Source organism: Amblyomma americanum, chromosome 1, assembly GCF_052857255.1.
Source record: "Amblyomma americanum isolate KBUSLIRL-KWMA chromosome 1, ASM5285725v1, whole genome shotgun sequence".
Classification (NCBI taxonomy): Eukaryota; Metazoa; Arthropoda; class Arachnida; order Ixodida; family Ixodidae; genus Amblyomma; species Amblyomma americanum.
In genome coordinates this window covers 330,127,073-330,145,875 of record NC_135497.1, presented here as the reverse complement: position 1 = coordinate 330,145,875, position 18,803 = coordinate 330,127,073, and the positions used below count along the sequence as shown (strand labels likewise).

General features: G+C 44.6%; 1 protein-coding gene across 3 annotated transcripts in view; it reads right to left on the bottom strand.

Annotated features, from left to right (window-relative positions):
• The window catches only part of LOC144115488 (putative helicase MOV-10), a 59,464-nt gene that overhangs the window by 8,442 nt on the left and 32,219 nt on the right, over positions 1-18,803 (bottom strand). For all 3 annotated transcript variants that reach the window (XM_077649891.1, XM_077649893.1, XM_077649892.1), the window contains 2 exons: positions 15,059-15,213; positions 12,086-12,334 (listed from right to left, as the gene is read on the bottom strand). In XM_077649891.1, coding sequence (XP_077506017.1) covers positions 12,086-12,334; positions 15,059-15,213 — 404 coding nt within the window. The remainder of the gene's footprint in view (positions 1-12,085; positions 12,335-15,058; positions 15,214-18,803) is intronic.

Here is an 18,803-nt window from a genome sequence, read left to right as displayed (position 1 = left end):
CAAGTCTTAGCAACATATTGCCAAGATATTTTACCAAATACGCCTGCAGATTTTTATTATAATGATGTCAGGAAGGCCGCGCTCCCTTTTCATCCCTAATAGAGCTTCACCATGAAAAACCGGACCAGTGAAGTCTGCTGCCAAAGGATTTCATTAAGGATGCTCGCGATTCCACTCGGGATGATACTGAAGCCATCATTCTACTTAACGAAAAGCAATAATGATAACCGTAATACACTCCATCAAATACTTCAGTAAAGTTTGAGCAGTTGAGTACGTACCACCCTCGGTTAAAGTTGATAAACTAGGCTCCTTCACCACGATCACACTTCGAGAACCATCGTCTTCGTTGGTAACACATGCATCAATGTTCAGCAGCCTCCCACTTATTTACCTGACACAGCTCCTAGCAAGTCCTGAATATTCCCCAAAATTAAGGAATGCATGCAATGGAGAAGCTACGTAAACAAAGACGACGTAATCTGCATTCTGTGTGCGTGTGCACTGATAGAACCATGCTGCAAAGAAAAAAAGCTTCTTGCGGATGAAGAAGCGCCTGTACAAAACAGCAAAATGCTGACAAAGAGGAAGAAAAGATTTGATAAACACCACTGCTCAGTGCTCTGATATTCCAAAACAGAAAATTATTTTATGTGAGCAGAATGCAACACTGGAAAGATCACACATGCTCAGAGTCTGCGTCTCTTATATGCGCTAGTGCTCACAGGAGCAACTCCCAGAGGCACATATGCTAAGCCCAAAAAGGCAGCCAGATATTTTTTCCATGCAATTTTCCACTGCATGCATAATCTAAGTATAATCTAAAGTTTCTCAAGGTCAACATTAAAATTAATCCAAGTTTAATCTGATGCTTTTTCAAGGTCAACACTAAAATAAATAAACAAGTTCATGAGTGCGCATTATTCTTCCATCTCAGTAGTTCCTTGCAGTGCTGCCAAAGCTGTGAAGTGTGCAGGGGCAATGTTCTTGCACTGCAGAATATTGTGCCCATATAAGTTTCCTCCTCAACTGCAGAATCAGGATAAGCAGAAGCGGCAATTATAGGGGCGCTGATAGGCTTCTACAGCTTCTATATTCACGAAGAAAACGTTTTATGCAATGTGACAAGTTTTTCAAGATGACGCTTTAGTTCAAGAGCAATGGCATTAAAACAAAAAGTACCTCTACTTTCTTCTGCATTTACATTGGTAAAGTGTCATAAAAACTCCATTTTACATATACAGTAGACTACCATTAGGACAAACTCTGTTAAAATGAATTTCGCTTTTCTGCACTTAGTGCCAGCCCGCGGCTATAGTGCACTAGAATACTGGCCAGTGTGACGACCGTGCTGTTAATGCATGGAAAAGGGGGGCCTCTTTTGCGATGGCAGAGGCACCGCCTCGCAGAGGGCGCTACCAGCAACAGAAAATGGCAGCCAGCCAGTAGGCAGCATGAGTTCGCAGCACGGCCGAATGGGTAGCGCGTGGTCTGCGTTTCTGTTCGTGGGTGCAATGTATGGAGTTATTTGTGGCAGCTTGTAACAAATATGCCAGTTAATAGTGCCCATTGTTGTTTATGGACATGTACTCTTCTTTTCTATTCTGGTCCACCAACATGCCGCTGGAAAGCAACATCACTGTTAGGAGTTGGGCTCCAGAGAAAACAGCTGGGAGAGAAACGTATGAAGAGACTCGCACAATATGCTCGAGTGCCAACACATGGCTTTCATTCCGCACTCAGAGAAATGCATAGGAAAGCACAAGATAGGTAATATCCCTTCTTTCCCAACAAGCCATGCATGCAAGAAAACTCAAGTTGTCCAACCCAATGCCGACTGAAGCCCATCGCTTGCAGCCGCAAGGAGTGCACGAATGGTACACTCATCGAACAAGGAGCATGTGTTTGGAAATGCAGCTCTCAGTTTTTACAGAAGCGTTGCTGTCAATAACCACGTTTCCACGGCTTTCTGTTTCCAATTTTCACGGTGCCTTGCACAGCAACACTTGGTCTTTGTTATCCAGTGCTTCGTTCGGAAGTGTGTGGACTGCTTGCGGAATCCGCTGTCGTGTGGCAGGCTGCATACATATGAATGTGAACAAAAAGCAACGGGCAAGCGCAGACGGTCCTACACTGCAGGCTTCAAACTTCAAGTGGCAAAATACGCTGAGGAACATGGTAAACGGGAGGCTGGGTGCAAGTTTGATGTCGATGAAAAGTGTGTTCGCAGCTGGGTACGTATTCCGAGTTTGTGTCATAAAAATCGTCATAATCTGCCGCAATGGGCACACCTAATTGATCAAAACACCGGAAGAGAATAATGTTGTAGCTTGGATGCAGCGAAAAGGGTCGAAGAAACCGGACGGTGACGTCAAACACACAGCGAGCGCAGCAGATGTTCGACAGCCAACATGGCGGCGCGCTCTGAAGTGAACTTGTCGATGTTACTGCGTTTTTCGGCCCGTGAACTGGCTATAAACTGGGTACGGGACTTTCACTTCGTCTTATCTTGCCTATAACAAATTGGATGGACGATAGATCCGGCCTGTATTTTATTTCGTTGGACGATTCGGTAGCTCCAAGGCCTAACCAGCACTGGTTTGTTGCAGAAATTGTTCTCTTCATTCAAACTGGATGGTGCCACTATCACCGAGTCATCCCATCTGCGTATGTTGAATGATGTACCATAAAGCAGAATGACCTGCAAAATACTTGCGTTTACTGCGTGCGAACGTGCATTTCCGATTCTAGAGCTCTCTATTAGCTGTTGAAGCATCCTGCATCATGATCGTGTGTAATGTCTGCCAGCGTGAAACCACTCATGTGCACGGATGGTCGGTCGCCAGCGACACGCTGCTACACCGAAGCGTTTGACATTCCAGAGGTGGTTTTTTGGTGTCCCTTACGGTTCTCGATAGCTGCAGTGGTGTGGCTTCGCATCATTGACCTCGCAAGTTAGCTTGCACGTTAGATTTAAGGCGTCAATGGGCATGCGTGCGCTTCGTACCATGGCGAAGCTATGAAAACTTCGTCTGCCAAGTCTCCCAATGCATATATCAAAAGAAACACAGTAAGATTTTTTTTAGCTCATCCCTTTTATTTATTTGTAGTGCCTGCATAGAAAGAATGAAAAAACGCAAATTACCGTCTGCACAACCGTCCGATCACAGCACCAATTTACATTCAGCGATGTTGCAGACGGCAAGTCGTCACGGCGTCTTGGTTCAGCCCGGCACGAAGCGCGCATTGTGCAGCGAGTAAGTGCATGCTACATATTTTCCTCCCCGTTTCCTTTTCCTCAAGATAAATGTAAAACGCCGTGTTGTGCGAACAAGCTAGCTGCCTTTTATTTACCAATGGCGATCGACGGCTGCAGAAGCCACTTTTTCACTGAAAAGCCATGCGTGGCTGCATAGAATATTTTCTTCTTTAAGTACACCTCCGGCCTTTACGGTGCAGAAAGGAGTGCCTGAACTATATTGTTTGCATTTGCTGAAGTCAATTAGGTAAATGAAGCAGCTTTGATATTACTCTTTTACAGTGGAATCCGATGCGCAACCAAACTTGTGGCCGCATGTTTCTTCTGTCGCATTGGTCGCATTCCTTTTTCTCAGCAAAGAGCGAAAGCACTGCTGGATGTTTCGCTGTGGCAACCGCAACGCAGTGACATCCTGTCGTTGCTCACAGTTGCAGCCGAACTGACATCCGCTTCTGGCTTTTTGACCAATCGGGTGTGGCCGCTGCGGCAGATTATGACGCTTGTTATTATGACACAAACTCGAAATACGGCCCCTGGTGTATGCAAATGCAACACCTCGCTGAGGCTACCCGAACCCGGAAGGCTTTCTGTGGGAAACAATGCAAGTTTCCGAAACTTGAAAAGGACCTCGTCGAGTACGTTCACACTACTAGGAGCAACGGCTTCGTGGTGTCTACGGAAATGATCCACATGAAAGCAACCGATACTGCTCAACACATGAACATTCAGCCTGTGGACTTCAAAGCCAGTCGAGGGTGGGTTCAACATTTTATGAAACGGCACCAACTTGCCATCTGCCGTCGAACGACGTTGCGCCAGAAGCTGCCAGCCGAATAAGAGAACTAAATAATGAATTTTCATCACTTAGTCAATGCACTTCGGATGGAGCATGAATATGACCTCTCATAGATAGGCAATGCTGATCAGACCCCTGTCTGGTTCGATGTCTCTGAATTACACGGTGGAAGCCAAAGGGGCAAAAAGTGCCTCCGTGCGCACTACTAGGTGCTGAACGGCAAAGGTGCACAGTGATGCTTTGCATCATCGCTGATGGAAGGAAGCTTCCACTCTACTTTGTTTTTAAGAAAATGACTCTGCCAAGAGAGAAGTTCCCCCAGGGTATCGTAGCCCGGGGGCAAGAAAAAGGTTGAATGTCCAATGATATGGCCATAGACTGGCTGAAAACAGTGCCGCAGAACCGACCAGGAGGCCTACTATGCTGCAAAGCCCTTCTTGTGCTCGACAGCCTTAGAGGGTACCTAACAGACCGAGTGAAGACTCGGCTGGCAGACTGCCAAATGGACTTCGCCGTAATTCTTGGTGGCCTGACAAGCGTGCTGCAGCCACTCAATGTCTGCGTTAATCAGCCACTCAAGACGGAATTTCGGCGGTGCTACACCGAGTGGATAGCCGTGGGCAACCTTGGAACAACTCCGACAGGGTGGCTGAAGCAAGCATCCCCATCTCCAGCAAGCATGTGCTTGGATTCTGCACGCTTGGTGTTCGTTGTCAGTGGACACCAGCTCAAAGAGTTTTAGTCACGGGGCTGTCAAATGCCATGGACGGCACAGAGGATGACCAGCTTTGGAAGCATGCCAATGAGGCGAGCTCGTCCGACAGTGGTGAGAGTGCCGATGAGCTGAGCTCGTCCGACAGCGATTAGCGCGAAAGTGGCGATAAATGGTGAAATAAAATGTTTGTATCTGTCACCAGCTTTTTAATTAACTGAAAGAGTAGTTGCAGTGGCACCACAGTGTGTTAATGTGTAGCTATAGAAGCCTGATTCGTGTATAACCCACGCCTGAGAAAATTTGATGAAAAAAGTGCGGATTATACATGAGTATCTATGGTAGCTTTTTCTAGCATACTTATGCCATCTGGCAGAAACTGAGACAAGTGCAGCCAGTACATACTGGTTGTTTCACCAAAGGTGAACCAGAATTTTTAAAAATAGGCTTTTTGAGATATTGAGACGGCTTCTGTGATGCTGTAATACCACTGTTGGCGGACATCGGAAACCAGGTAGGTTATGTTAACTAGTATGCTGGTTAACTAATATTAAATAGCTACCTTTAAACTGTTCTATCAGGCACCTGGTTGCAAATAGGGATTTGTAGCCGGCCGCGAGTAATAGCCAAATTACGAATTTTTAAAATTTTGAAAACTTGATTACCCTGTGTGCTGCGACAGAAGAAATTTTCGCCATCACACACCCTTTTTGAAAAACGTGCGTCTTCGAGGTGTGTGATGTCCATCGCTGCACATCATTCCATGGTGTATGTGTTATGTGACGTCCTCTATCTCGTGTGGGCTGGAGCAGCGAGCAACGGCAGCCATCGCAGTGCGGCTGTGACAGAGAAGGTCACGTGGCATGTGTGCCATGGTGCGATGTGTAGTGATGAATGTCGCTTCGCAGCAAACGCTTTTCAAAAAGGACATGCGGCGGAAATTCTTTAAAGTGATAGCAACTGAGTTGGACCAGCGAAAATCTTTACTCTGTCAGTTGTTGGTGATGGCATGGCTCAGAGCATGCCCTCTGGTAATTAATTGCCTACTTACTGAACACAGTGGTTTTTCAAAAGAAACACTCACAGATACCTTCCACCCAGCTCTTATTGTCCGTTTATGTAATAATTATTTTCAGTTACCACATCTCATGTTATCCTGTTTTCGAATTTGTTTACGTCTTGTGGAAGTACCACACTTGCACAAATACAATGCGGCTACTATAGGGTCAACTAGAATAGGAGTAGTGTGCTCACTGGCCGGGCTAGAGTGATGCTGCCGCTGTCGTGTTCACTGTAGGAAGGTAGGGAAAGTGGTCCAGGCGTATACGGGATAAAATGCCATGTTACTGCCGAAAGATCAGGCCTGTACGGACTAAAATAGTTTGCATCATGTGTGTTGTTCAACATTAGCGGATGAAGGTTTAATAATATCCTCATTCGTGCGAAGGCAGTCGCAGGGTCAAGCGCGTGCACAGCAGCCGCTACTTTGCGATTCCAAGAACTCATTAGGTGAAGCTGCGGACTCGACGCTCCGCATTGTCCGACCAATGCGACTTAAAAGCATATGCTTTGAGCACACCAGTTTGGCTACGGCGTGTTGCTTTATTCCCAACTTTAAAGTAGACAAATATCGCTTCATATCAATGCTAATTTATTTATTTATACACATACCTCACAGGCTCCAACTGGAGTATTGCGTGAGGGGGGTAAGACAAACAACATATAGCGAAAACAGGAGCAAAAAACATAGCTAACAACAAATCAAAGAATCAAAAGAAACAGGAAATTGAATCGAAAGACGCCGAACAACATCAAGCAAACGAAGAACAACAACAACACTCTGGACGATCAGAAACGCGCATGGCTCATCGAATTCCTGCAAAGAACTGCAAACGCATGTATATTTATAAACTGCTTGCAAGGATAGAGAATGACAGCCAAGTCGCATGGTGCAAATGAAACGTGTGCGCATCACTACGGAATCAATTTTTTTAATGTTTCTCTAAACGTGTCTAGATTATTAATTTCAACAATGTGGCTTGGAAGATCGTTCCAAGCTGCTATTGCCAGAGGCAATGCAGATTTGTTAAATGCATTTGTGTGGCCAAAAACACGTGTGAAACTGTGTGCGTTATATAAGCGGCGAGATGTGCGAAATGGGCGGGAAAGGGGTAATGTAGTTGCGTGTTCACTGTGAGTGATTTTGTGCAGTAAGCAAAGCAGAGCTATCGTCCTTCTAGATTCAAGAGATGGGAGTGATAGTGATTTCTTTATAGCAGTTACGCTAGAATGCCTACTGTAATCTTTCGCGATGAAACGCGCAGCACGGTTTTGAACAGATTCGAGAGATTTTATTAAATATGCCTGATGTGGCGACCAGATGGCGGAAGCGAATTCGAGCTGAGGACGAACAAAGGTTCTGTACGCTATTTCACGAGTGGCTGAAGGGGCTTCACGTAGGTTTCGTTTTAGGTAACCAAGTGTGCTAGACGCTTTTGCTGTAACATGTTTTATATGCGCCTTCCATGATAAGTTTGTTGTAATATGAATACCGAGATATTTGTACAAGGGGGTGACAGTGACAGCACTGTTATTAAGCGAGTAAGTGTAAAGAGAGTTAGTTTTCTTTCGGCTGACAGTCATTAATTTGCATTTTTCTGTATTTAGTGACATTTGCCATAGCGTGCACCAGTTTGTAATCTTATCTAGATCTTTTTGAAGAGCGATGTGGTCGTCGGGTGTCTTAATTTGGCGATAAACTACGCAATCGTCAGCAAATAATCTGATTGCTGATGTTATGTTGGATGGCAAATCATTTATGTAGATGAGAAACAATAGCGGACCCAACACGCTACCTTGAGGTACACCGGATGAGACATAGGCCAAGGAAGAAGAATGATTGTCAGTAAACGTAAACTGCGGAATGTGAGGAAGTTCCTTATCCACGATATTGTAAGGCTGTCTAAATGTAATGATGATAATTTGGCTATTAATCAAGAGTGTGGAACGCGATCAAAGGCTTTGGCAAAGTCAATAAAGATACTATCAATCTGGAAACCATTGTCTATGTATGTGAATAGCTCGTTAGTGAATTCGATTAGTTGAGTCTCACAGGAAAGCCCTTTCCTAAAACCGTGTTGCTTCTGATAGAAGAAATTGTTAGTTTCTAAGTGCTGCATAATATTTGATGCTATCACATGCTCTAGTAATTTACATGGAATGCTTGTTAATGATATGGGCCGGTAATTACTTACCTTACTTTTATCACCCGACTTAAAGATGGGAATGATTTTCCCGATTTTCCAGTCACATGACAGTTCCCCTGTGGATAAGGATTGCTCAAAAATACGTGATAGAATGGGGGCTGTATATGTGGATGTATGCTTCAAAATTTTATTATTTATACCATCAACGCCGGCTGAGGTAGAGACCTTTAGTTTCTTAATTAGGGATGAGATGCCAGAGATGCTGTGAAACTTCACACATGCTCGCCGATTTAACTCTGGCATTTTACTACCATCCAGTTCATTTCGCGACTCGTTCGCTCTTTTCGAATTGACTGTACCCACCCGTTCCTTTCAACTTGCATGCTGTAACTCCTCTGCCATAGCATCAGCCTAAAGGTGTTCAGCAGACTTAAAATTATGGTTTATGGTTTATCGGGGTTTAACGTCCCAAAGCGACCGAGGCTATGAGAGGCACCTTAGTGAAGGGCTCTGGAAATTTCGACCACCTGGGTTTCTAACGTGCACTGACATAGAACAGTACACGGGCCATTGTTTGTTGTGCTACACTGGCCAGAATCGAACCTGCGTTTTTTGAAAATCTGAAATTAAACAGTACACGAAGCCCTTCATCTTCAAATGGGGCAAGGACAAACTTATTTATATTGTTTGAGATAAGCGCACAGAGAAAGCAAGTGTCGCAGTGGTTCAGCTACGGCTCAACTTCAAGTGCTTGGCCCGTTCACATCTGCCAGGCCTTTCAGTGTTCACTCCTTTCACAAAAAACTGAAGTTTGACTGCGATGTAAAATTTCAAAATTAACTTAGAAAGAACTTTTGCATGAAGATGGCAACCAACCTCTTTACACAGCCTTGCCCTGACCACATACTTGGCATTTTTTTTCCTTTACAGAACACTATCTCAGTCTATCCAGGATGCTACATACTTCCATTGCCACCGCCAGAGCCGTGGTGGCTCAGTGGTGTTGGCACTCGGCTGCTGACCCAAAAGACACGGGTTTGATCCTGGCTGCGACGATCGAATTTCGATGGAGGAGAAGTTCTACAGGCCCGTGTACTCTGCGATGTCAGTGTACGTTTAAGAACCCCAGATGGTCGAAATTTCCGGAGCCCTTCACTACAGTGTCCCTCATAGCCTGAGTCGCTTTGGGACGTTAAACCCCCATAAACCAAACTAAACCTTGCATTGCAGGTTCGTGGGAGACGAAATAATGTTCTAAGCATGCCACTGAATCCTCCAAGCAAGCACAAAGCAAGTACATACTTCCACTGTTACTGCCGCCACCACCGCGGTGGCTCAGTGGTTATGGCGCTCGGCTGCTGATCTGAAAGACGCGGGTTCGATCCTGGCTGCGGCGGTCGAATTTCGATGGAGGCAAAGTTCTAGAGGCCCATGTACTGTGTGTAGAGGCCCATGTACTGTGCGATGTCAGTGCACGTTAAAGAACCCCAGATGGTCGAAATTTCCGGAGCCCTTCACTACGGCGTCTCCCATAGCCTGAGGCACTTTGGGACGTTAAACCCCCATAAACCAAACCAAACCTTGCATTGCAGGTTCGTGGGTGACGAAATAATGTTCTAAGCACGCCACTGAATCCTCCAAAGCAAGCACAATGAGCACAACAAACAACGGCCAAAAAAACGACTCCCTAGCTCATGACACGCCTACTTGTGCCGCGGTGACTACAGTGTTCGGAACGGCGGCAGCAGCTAGCGGACAAGCAGGAAATTGAAATATGTCGACACCGGCGGCTTCACCTCGGCCTATGGAGACGCGGCGCAGTGAGCACACTACCCAATATTCTAGTTCACTGTAGCTACGAATATAACGAGAGTTTGATTTCATGCGAAACCCAAAGCTTTGAGTGAACACAGCATCTTTTAAGAAGTGTGGCACAGTCAAGGCGAGGCAGTACCGCTAACGCAGTGCCGCCACACCTCCGTTTCTTGCTGCCGCTTCCCTGTGCTTCGCGCTGCTGTACTGCGAATGTTTGCTCTTTTCTTCCCTTCCCTACTCTTCACTGCCCTTTTGCTGTCTTTGCTCTTTCAGCAAACAACTCCACCTTCTTTCTGCATTCATAGCCAGCTTTACTTTTTTTTCTGTGTGCACCGGGCGTTTTGTCTAAAGGCCCCAAAACAAGAACTTCCAGAAGTTTTCTTCTCCTCACAGCTTCTGAGCTTCGTCGTGAAGCTATCTAAAAAAAAAAAAAGCGTTTTCAGAGTCTGGTATCCATTTGCCTCTGAATTTTGTCCTTGCGCACGCTGCGTCATCATCATTCTACAGGAAGTACATCGCCACAGCCAGACGCTCTTTACTATAGCAGTTTCTTTGAAAAAAATTTTTACTATAACCGAAAAAAAAAAAATGCACAGTTTTCTATGGAAGCTGAACAGGGACAGCAGTTTCACATCACCATAGCCGAGTCTACTATATAACACTGTATGGCTATTACTAATGGCTGGCTACAAATCTCCAATTGCAAACAAGTGCTTACCTATAAAATTAAAAATTTATTATTGAAAATTAGTTCAACAGCTTACTAGTTAACATGACACCTGTTTTCTGATGTCTGCCAACACTCCTATGACAACACCACAGAGGCCATTTCGATTCTCACAGAAAACTTACTTTAAAAAATTATGGTTCACCTTTGCTGAAACAACCAGCATATACGAACAAAAATTTTGGAGTAAACCACTATCACATATAAACAAGCACCACTAACAGAATGGTATATAAAATTACAGTTAACCCTTTCTGGTCAACTGTCGGGCGATGCCCGACAGTGGAAAAGTGCGCGTACGGTCAGTTGTTGGGCATGGCCCGACACAGCATTCTGCCTGCTATTTCTGTAGTAAAAATTGCGCATCATCTGGTTGGAATTATTGTAGCCTGCAAATTGGCTCTTTGGCTTTCCTCGCAAGGATAGCAGCACCATACTGATGCAAAAACATTTTTTGATCACGTGGTTTTGAGGGCCTAAATAGGAGCCAATAAAGCGTGGCATGACTTCCATTCCAACAGGTGTGTAGTATGGAAAGTTGTCTAATGAATTTGGAATTTGTAGAAATCGAAGGTAACTTAAGTGACGAAGACAGCTATGTGTTCTTTCGAAACAGATTGCACGTTGTCTGCAGTGACAGAACGACAAAAGGCGGCAGAAGAGAGATGGTATTTTTTTGCAAGACATACGAGAGGAAGGGTGACGTCAACCCAGGAGTGCTTCGAGGCAACCACACTCCAAAGAAGCTCTGCTGAAGTACTGAGGAAATCGCACTAAGTGGTACAGAAGGATGTGAACACAGAGAGACGAAGTGCAACACACACAGACAGACGAAGAATTAGCGAGATTTCCTCAGTATGAAACACCAACTAGCCCCCGCTCTTGCCTTGTTTCCGGTGAAGCCCTAGCAAAGCTGAAAAAAAAAATCTTTTTAAATGGGTGTTTTTAATCAAATCATGACGCTGCACTCCCTCTAATTGTGAGGGACTAGAAAGCCTAAAAGCATGCTGCCCGGTGCAGTAGTCACTGGGAAAAGTACACCTCACCGGAAAGGGTTACTGACAACCAGTCATATGAATAGAAAATAAAGCATATAAATAAAAAAATACACATTATTGATGAATATAAAAAAGCAGTGAAGATGATAGGAAAGCAAAGAATGCATACTCCAAACAATGTACAACTCAGAAAAAGTTATTGAGGTCACTCCGACCTAAATACAAAGAACAGAAATGGAAGAACGGAAAGCCAAAAACTGCAGATTATAGCATCAAGGTGTTCACACAAACAGAAAGCAACAGTTGGGCAAAAATCAGCTCTGAAATTTTGTGAAACCATGCCAGATATCTTGAAAATGTGTTTGTAATATTCAAGTTACAACAGACTCTCGAATACACATGGACGCGTGAGTTCAGAAGTAAATATGCACTCTGATCTATCCATCAAACAATGGCATTCCTGCACAGTTAACTTTGTTTCACTCATCGGAACTTAGTTCAGGAGTGAAATTTAAAGCACTACACATGCATCCTGCCAAAATTCCAGACAATGAAAACAAAATACTGCAAACCTGCTTCCTGTATGGTGAAATGATTCCAATGTCTTCCTCGTTTACCCTTCTTGGAATTCCATTTCTCCAATTCAAAAGTGAGGTCACATAGCCAAGCACAACCTTGATCTCCTCAAGATTGAAGAAAGATGGGCAGGTGCCATCTTGCATGTCCCTGCCCGAAACACCGTGAAACAAAAGCGGCACCCCTTTTGTGGGAAGCTCTTCCCATAGTAGCATACTTTTAGAAGTCGCTTCATCTGCATATGCCTGCAAAGTTGCAAAACAGTTGTGTAAGCAGTTTGGTAATAACAGCTGCAGAACAATTTGCTTACTTTCTCATTTGAACCAAGGCATGACCTTCTTTGTGTGGCCTATGCCAAGCCAAAAGGAAAGATAAAAGAACTCCCAATTGCTTTCAAACAAAACTGGCAAACAAACTCAAAAGGTACCACAATCATAGCAGTGACTTGCACTTCCAGTAATACAAACAACATATCGTATTTACTTGTGTGACCACATTTTTCTTTACACTGGGGGCTTCAAAAAATAAAAACTTGACAAGGTCACATCGTACAATACCTATATACTGTGTGTTGCCACCTGTATGTTGAACCCCGGACTTGCCCCCAGGTTGGCCAGAAAAAAAAGAAAAAAGACTACTCAAAATATAGGACGCATACCTGCCCTGCCCCATGTTGCATAGTTCCCTGTGGGATGGCATGACAGCGTATGCACAACTAAAAGCAATAAACGTGCAACGATACAATCGCAAAGCCAGCAGTCAGAGGCAAATGGACATAACAGGCGATAAACAGACGTCCTCGATGCGGCCCAGCTGACCAGTGCCAAATCGAACAGCAAATGGTTCGGTAGTTTCGGATTCCGGTGCATGCCGGCGGTTACCAAAGTTTGCTCTCGCAACTGCTCGCCTGGGAAAGCAACCGGCAGGGCAAACGAGCCAGGTGAATGGCATACAATTCTTCCCCTTGCCACTCACACCTTTCATAGCCGCACGCGGTGACGCGGCCGCGCCGATCTTCCCAAGCCTGCCTGCGCGCACCTGAGCGCATGCTGGTGGTCTGACGCAGCAGGGAGCGTAAAATGTGCAAGTAAAATTAAAAAAAAATCCCGGTGGTAAATTAGAGGTGCGCAAATTACGAGAGTAAATACAGTATTTTACTTCGAATGCTTTAAGGGTAGGTCCCCCAATACATTTTTTGGCTCAATACAGTGGGAGATGTACAGCACATACTCAAAGCAGTCACACTGCAGTGCTTGCTCTAATTAAAGGACAAAATAGAAACGTAGCTAGCAAGCATTTCCTTCGTGGCCATGCTGGTTGTCTGTTACATTCTGACAGCACAGATGAAGAAATCATTGCATTTTTTGTTCTGCTTAGGAAGACTTCTCACTACCTGGATGGTCGTGCTTGCAACCTGCTGTGCGAGAATAAAGATAATAAACCTGTGAATATCTGCTATAACATTTCACAATGTAATGCTCCACGTTATTCTGGTGACACTGCACACCAGTAGCATTGAGATCTCGCACGGTTTTCTGGCACTGGCACGAGGCAAGAAATTATGGGGAGACTAGATAAAAACGATATCATGCATCCTGCATTTGCTTTAGAACAGAGGTTCCTCTAGTTATAATTCCTAACTGGTCAAACTGGCCTATGTAACAATTACCAGTTGGTCCAGCTGGCACCAATAGCTTCCAGCTGGAACCAACTGGGAATTCTTCCATAAAACTGTTTGACCAATTAGGATCCTTTTATGCCATTTTCAGTGCATTCTGCACTAATCCCCCCTTTTTTCCCTCCAGAAAAGCATTTTGAAATTGGCCGCTAGAGCTTCCATTCTTGAGAGATTATCACCTCACCGTACCACTTTGCACTTGCAAGTGAAGCCGTAACTGCTTCAAAAAAGTGATGTCATGACTTGAATTAAAAAAAAAGGGAAGAATGAAAGGACTTTGAAGTGAGATACACAAAAAAATATGAGCAACTACCATGTCGATGCATAATGCAATGAGACTTAACCCCAAGGTACATCATGTGACACCAGAATTGGATAGCCAGCGTCAACAGATAGCTTTTGTATTTCTGAGCTTCAAAAAATAAAAACTGCAGTTCAGAACTTGCAACTTTCAGTAAGAAAAACTCTGAAACTTAAACATCAAGTAGTTGTATACAGCTTACTCAACACAACATTTGGAATTCACCTTCATTCACCTTTAACACTTTCTTTGTGGTCTTTGTTCTTTTTCTACAATACAACTTGCAGTATAGAACCACTCTGCACCATGTGTACAGTAATGTAAAAAGCTAGTTTTGTTACATTAAGTACAGTTTTTCTGTGCAAACATCATACTTATTTTAAACCTTATGTTTTTGTGCCTACGTCTGTGCACAAGCACTGGGTCTATTTGACTTACACAAGTCTTAAAATCGCCTCAGCTCCATCAGGAAATAATGTCACGATCATGTGCAGCCAACTGTCGAACTCACATTTGGAAGTCGGGAGAATTGCCTGCTTTTCACTGTGAAAACAAAATTAGAATAAGGCTAATCTTACTGACAATGCAGCTTACATTTGAATACGTGCTGTTGGTTATGCAGCAGTATACCCAATTATAAATGCTGCCAAAGCACGGTCCCAATGTGCACGTCCTCTGCATGCGAGTGAACTGGTGCAAGCTGTTGGCAACCGCCACACTGCTAGGAGTGATTGTTCAATTACGCGGCAGCCATGCACCCTACATATTCATGGTGATGTAAACAATCAATGTTATACAACAGCATGCACACCAAACCTTTCACTGCTTGCCCCCATTAGAGTGGGCCTTGTGTGAAAACCAAGCAATTGGCATTATAGATGTTGAATGCTTGGGTGTTGGTCGCTCATATATGAATGTGGCAGAGAGGTACGCAAGCACACTATACAACCCAGGTCATGCAAGCAAACGCTACATATCACTAGCAGTTACCTGCAGTTCTGAATTGTAGAACATCTCATTTGGGACGTGGAGAAGGTCTCCATGGCTCCTAAAGTTCCGGAGGAGCTTGGTCATCATGTGCGAACTCTGTTGGCCATTTTTCTGGTATGCAGGCATGTTAATGAGACGCTCCAACAGGGATACACCTGCAAACACAACACCCCATCTCCCTAATGTAGTATGCAGGGTACCTGAAAATCAATACAAAAGCTTCCAGATGATTATAGAAGCAGATTTAAACATCGACATAATGAAGTTCGCAAAACCTGCACTTTGCTTCGTTACACTGAAATTTCGCTGGTCTGAAATTCATCTCATAGCATGCAAAAACAAAACCTCGTAAAAGTGAAATTGGTCTGCTACTTTTGCCCATCCTTACCTATCAACAATGGAGTTACACATTGTTCATATACCCATAGTGATTTCACTAAGCCTTACTCATGACGAGAGTTCACGAATCACCTCGGCACATCTATCCTGTCGAGCTCTTTGCAAGTGATGTGCAAGTCATGAGTTTTCATTTCTTTGTCACCGTCTTCCTTTTCATAATGAGAGTCCTTCAGCATACTGCAGACATGCCAATGTATTTTGTCACCGTTTCCTCCCCCAACCCCTTTTTCTCTATGTTGCGGAAAGCGAGAAGTGTCCTTCAGTCAGCACTCGATATCAGCACACCTCCTCACATTTTTCACCGCATGCACAAGCGTGCATCATCTGATCAGGAGCAAGGTGTTCCAATGACCCTGGCTCTTTTAGTGCTATTTTACCGAGCTTTGGAAGTTGAACATGATGAATGTGGCACACTGCCTGTGCCCACAGGCAGCGTGCCACATTCAGCACTGACAAGATAGAGAGATCTGCAGTCTGGCCTTATAGCTGTACCGACACTCGTGCCTTCCAGTGGATTCGGTCGACTCCACGTTCACCAGCCTTGCCTATACTATACCTGATAGCACGGCAGTCTGTGCTTTTGCCACCATAAACATCTAGAATTTCGGCCTGTAACGGAATGGGAATCATAGGGTGAATTACTGTGCTAACTGAATGTTAACAAGAAACGCGCAGTTTTCCAAAACTGATGCAAAACTAGTTGAAAAAGTTGGGCTTTTAATCACGCAGTGCGTGTTAAAATAAAAAGGGTGTGAAAAAAAAAAATTCTAGTTTCTTAACCATGTATCCTCTGTACCACTCTGCTTGCTATTTCCAAAGATGCCATTTGAAAATTTAGCTCAATATATGAATTGCAAGAAATTGCCATAAGCAAAGCCCTCAAGACTATAATTTAATTAATTTTTCTTGAATTAGTAATTACTACAAAAATGAAGTCGTCAATATAATAATCTGCATCAGTAGAATTTTGATGGACGCAAAATTCTAGAGGCCCATGTACTGTGCGATGTCAGTGCACATTAAAGAACCCCACATCGTCGAAATTTCCGGAGCCCTTCACTACGTAGTCCCTCATAGCCTGAGCCGCTTTGGGACGTTAAACCCAAATCAAATCAACCAAGCATTGGTCACCTTGAATGAAGGCAATATGAACATCTGAAACTTGAAGTTATGGCTGCAAATACAGCAGACTCCCGTTAAAAAGAGTTGAGACACTAAATTTTAAGGCTATAAAAAGCTTGTTATCGGCTTCCTCTGTATGTAAGGTGTACTGGATGAAGCAAACACTTAATATATGTTTTAATTCAGCTCCGAAGAGTCCTTAAATGCTCTTTCTCATGATCGAGACCCATCACTAGCACGAGAGTTGGCGATGTATAAAGTGACATCACAGCACAGCAGCATGACGAACTATGAACGGAAACACACGACATTGACCAGGTGCTGCGCCGGTGGTCAGAAGGCAGATATGCTGGCCCACCAGCTGGCACTAGCAGCAGCGGCTGAGAGAAACCTTCATGTCGATGAGACAATGACCTGACTAGTTGCTCATCTATACCTTATCCATATCACAAATAAGCAGAAAGAGCGACTACATTTCATACGTTCACCCTCTGACACAGACCGGCGGTACAAGTAGGCCTAGCGTGTCCGCAAGGTTCGTATGTGCAATGTCTGCAATTGTGGAGATTAAGTTCACAAGTTTCAGTGAATACAAATGGTCATTGAGCATAGTTTTGATAACAGTGACCTAATCGACGACTGCAAACAGCTTAGGACATACGTACATCGAGCGGGAAGTGCCACGTACCACTAGGCGGTGTGACCCAGCCTGCCGACCAATGCTGCAGGCGCCCAGCAGTACGTGGTCGTCGGCGTCACTTATGGGAAACAAATTAAGCCATTTCAATTATTGTAAATGGGCGCCGAACATACTCCTAGATAAAACAATTTAAAGTCAAGTATGGCGGAAAATCTTCAAGCACCGACCAATCGTTAAAAAGATGACGTTTCGGCCCAGGCTTACGGGGACCTTGTTCACAATAAAAGAAAGACAGGAGTGAAGGTAAGTTATATAGGTTCATGGTGTGACGCAAGGAGCGGGAGTATATTGGGGGTAGATTGCCTTCGTTGCGATTAAGCGTGTTTGCCGTCGTCTGAATATAAAAAGATTCTAGTCGTCTTGCTCTTTTCTTTTCCGATTATCTTCATGCCATCTCAGTCGATGTCATGGCCCTCGGAGATGGCATGATCAGCCAGTGCGTTTGTTGCCACGCGCTTGTTCTTGACATCATTGTGGTGCTGCTGCAATCTTTTCCGAAAATCACCTGTTTCACCGTTATAGACATGCTCACAATCAGCGCAGGGAACCCTATACATGATGCCCGGGAACTTCTCCTTCTTTATCTTGTCTTTCACTGTAACCAACGCGTGTCGCAGCTTCTGCGTGGGCACATGTGCGAAGTCGACTTCGTACGACTGGAATATGCGGGATAAACTTTCACTTACTCCGGGGACGTAGGGTATCGGGATCCTTTTCTTCTTCTCTCGTTGGGGTTGCTGTGGCGGCGGGTGAGCTAGGCGATTCTCGGATTTTTGTATAAAAGAACTGGGATAGCCCAAAGCCATCAGGTTGCGGCGCACGGTGTCCAGATCAGTCTTTTTCTCTTCCAGCGTAGAGCAGAGGTTCTCCGATCGGCGGACAAGCGAGCAACAACGGACTTCTTGTGACAGGTCGGGTATACGGAACTGAAGTTGAGGTACATGCCAGTATGCGTGTCCTTCCGGAATACACTGAATGATATTCCAGGGCCGTCGCGTTTCACCAGAACGTCCAAAAAAGGCAGACGGCCATCTACTTCCTCTTCCGTGGTAAAATGTATGGCCGGTTCCATGCTGTTCAGGTGCAAAAGGAATGTACTCACAGCCGATTTCTTGATTATGCAGAAACAGTCGTCCACACAACGAAGAAAGACTTTCGGGCGCGGCGTGAAGCATGAAAGGGCGCGGGACTCCAGTGACTCCATTGTCAAGTTCGCAGCGGTGACAGAAATTGATGCTCCCATAGCCGTACCATGAACCTGTTTATATATGCTCTCTTGGAACGTGAAATAGGTGTTTGAAAAACAGAACTGAAGAAGTCTGCTGAGGTCTGGAACTACAATGGGTGTTTGTTCTTTCCGGTAGGGTTGCATCCGCCTGGAGTGCATCTGTGCAAACCTTCACGGCCAGGTCAGTGGGCACGCTCGTAAACAGTGACTTCACGTCAAATGACACTAAAATTTCGTCGTCCTCTATAACCATGTTGCGAACCTTTTCAATGAAGTCGTGTGAGTTGTGCACGTGC